Source organism: Galeopterus variegatus, unplaced genomic scaffold (assembly GCF_000696425.1).
Source record: "Galeopterus variegatus unplaced genomic scaffold, G_variegatus-3.0.2 Scaffold1214, whole genome shotgun sequence".
NCBI lineage: Eukaryota > Metazoa > Chordata > Mammalia > Dermoptera > Cynocephalidae > Galeopterus > Galeopterus variegatus.
In genome coordinates, this window is record NW_007727325.1 from 333,604 (window position 1) to 335,933 (window position 2,330).

At 34.6% G+C, this 2,330-nt stretch overlaps 1 protein-coding gene across 1 annotated transcript in view; it reads left to right on the forward strand.

Moving 5' to 3' along the window:
- PLA2G4A (phospholipase A2, group IVA (cytosolic, calcium-dependent)) overlaps nt 1-2,330 on the forward strand; it is a 127,442-nt gene that overhangs the window by 35,590 nt on the left and 89,522 nt on the right. Inside the window, exon 3 of the mRNA XM_008575596.1 lies at nt 1,595-1,743. Within this exon, the coding sequence (XP_008573818.1) occupies nt 1,595-1,743 (149 nt within the window). The remainder of the gene's footprint in view (nt 1-1,594; nt 1,744-2,330) is intronic.

Consider the following 2,330-nt stretch of genomic DNA (forward strand, 5'->3'; position numbering starts at 1 on the left):
TTATACACACACAAATCTGATAACCACGTAGAAGAACTACGAGCAGTGTTTAAAACTTAAGTAATAAAGTGAAGGGCATTGATTATGTTGTTTGATGACAACAATTATTGTTGAAGGAAAAGGTATATTTATTTTTAAAAGTATTCTTTAAAAACCAATTAATAGTTCAGAAATGATTATTTTTGCTTTTCCTTTATTTTAAATTTTGTATCTTTTGGTGTGGGCCTCCACACCGCTTTCTCTCTGTCCTCTCCTCTCCTCTCTCTTGCTGGGTCTTATTGTCACTCGCGCTCTCTGCCACCACCCTCTTCTTCAAAACTCTTTCCATAGCAATCTATACCTTGTGATCTCATCCTTATTACTTAGGAGCATGATGTCATTAAGACAAGGACTGTGTTAATCAGATGACCCAGGTTCAAGAACTTGCCCTCATACTTACTAGCTGTGTGGTATTGGACAGATCACTTAACATCTCTCAGTTCCTGCTGCCTCAACATTAAAATAAAGTACTTACCTTACAGTGCTTTTGTGAGATTTATGAGACTAATGGGTGTAAAGTGCTTAACACAGATCCTAGCAACCATTATTTACTTATTGCTTTTTGTGGTTATTAATTAATATGGACACATGGGAAAGGATGTGTTAAAGAAAAAATCAAATCCTTAAGTTAGAAGACGTTAAATTTTGTGAGAGTTTAAGAACAAACAGATAGATGTATAATTTCATCCATAAAATATAGTGTTTATAATGCTGTAAGATGGTAAAGTATACTGTAAAATCACTAAAGAGGGAGTGATTGATATTTACACTGCTTAGGGTCAGTCACTTTGTTATTAATTATATATATATATATATATACACACACACACAGTGGGAATAATTTAAATATTTCCTTTATTTGCATTTTTAAAAAAAATTAAAAGGGGCATTAATATCATACCTGGACTCAAATGGGTCTCTACATAAAATAGAAAAAACTGTCACTTGCTGGAGACATCTTGCTTCCATCTAATTGAACACTATCATAATAAATATTGTTGACTGTTAATATGAATGCACTTCCCTTAGAGTTGTTCAGTGCACAACCTGTACAACCATACGTGGCAACCCTATAACATTTAATAATATTCTTTTCGCAATGACTTTCATTACATTGTTTTGTAAATAATCAGGATGTTTTATTTATTTTTCTAATATAGACAGATATCATGATCTTGAACCCATGTTCTTGTCACTGTCACAGTCCTGAGTTAAAATCATGGTATAGTTAGGTGGATGACATTGCTGTCATCTTTTAGTAGCTGGACTGAGATGTTGACTACAGTGAAAATGCCCTGTAGGTGGATGGAAGAATTCTGAATAAATCACCTGATAAATGTTTCTCTCTCACAGGACTATTATGAAGGGCTGGAATAATATGTGAAAAGGATATAGCTTATGATGTTCTTCTATTCTATATTATTTTGTCTCTGATATTTTGAGAACATTACTGCAGATTAATTGAAAGTAATCTGGCAAAATATATTAATAAAAACAAATTAGGAATTATGAATTACATTTTTGCCTCCTTCTCATTTGTATTTACTGTCTGTAGTGGACACTCCAGATCCCTATGTGGAACTTTTCATCTCTACAACCCCTGACAGCAGGAGGAGAACAAGGCACTTCAATAATGACATAAACCCTGTGTGGAATGAGACCTTTGAATTTATTCTAGATCCTAATCAGGAAAATGTTTTGGAGGTAAGTGAATCATTTGTGTGTGGTAAGATGGACATCATTCATGTTGGGAGAGATGCTTGGATTTTTCCCTTATTGCTGCCTTTCTCCTGTGAGGTATAGCTGGAGTCAAGCCAGGCAGCCTGGTAGACTAGCTCCTAGATGGTGCACATGGAGTAATACAGGTGTTCGAAATGCAGTAGTTAGGAGGGGCTGGCAAGACTCTCCTCCCCATGTGATTTGGAGAAAATGAATATTTTGTAATAAAGAGGAGAATCTTTGCCCAACAGAATAAAAATATTTTCAATTGTTTTAAAATACCATATGTTCTCACTTATAAGTGGGAGCTGAATCCATAAATAAACAAATAATAAAGACAAAGAGAAAGAAAGAAAGAAACAACAATCACAATAATGAGTTGAACTTTTAGAAGGAGAGAAAAGAACTGTGGTCACTAGAGGTGGAAAAGGGAAGGGAAGGGGATAGTGAGAAATCAGTGAACAGACACAAAGAATGATTACGTTTAGTAATGGTGGATAAGCCAAGTGTCCTGATCTGACTGTCACTCATCAAACACAACTATTGAAAGTTAACTTTGTACCCTACATATA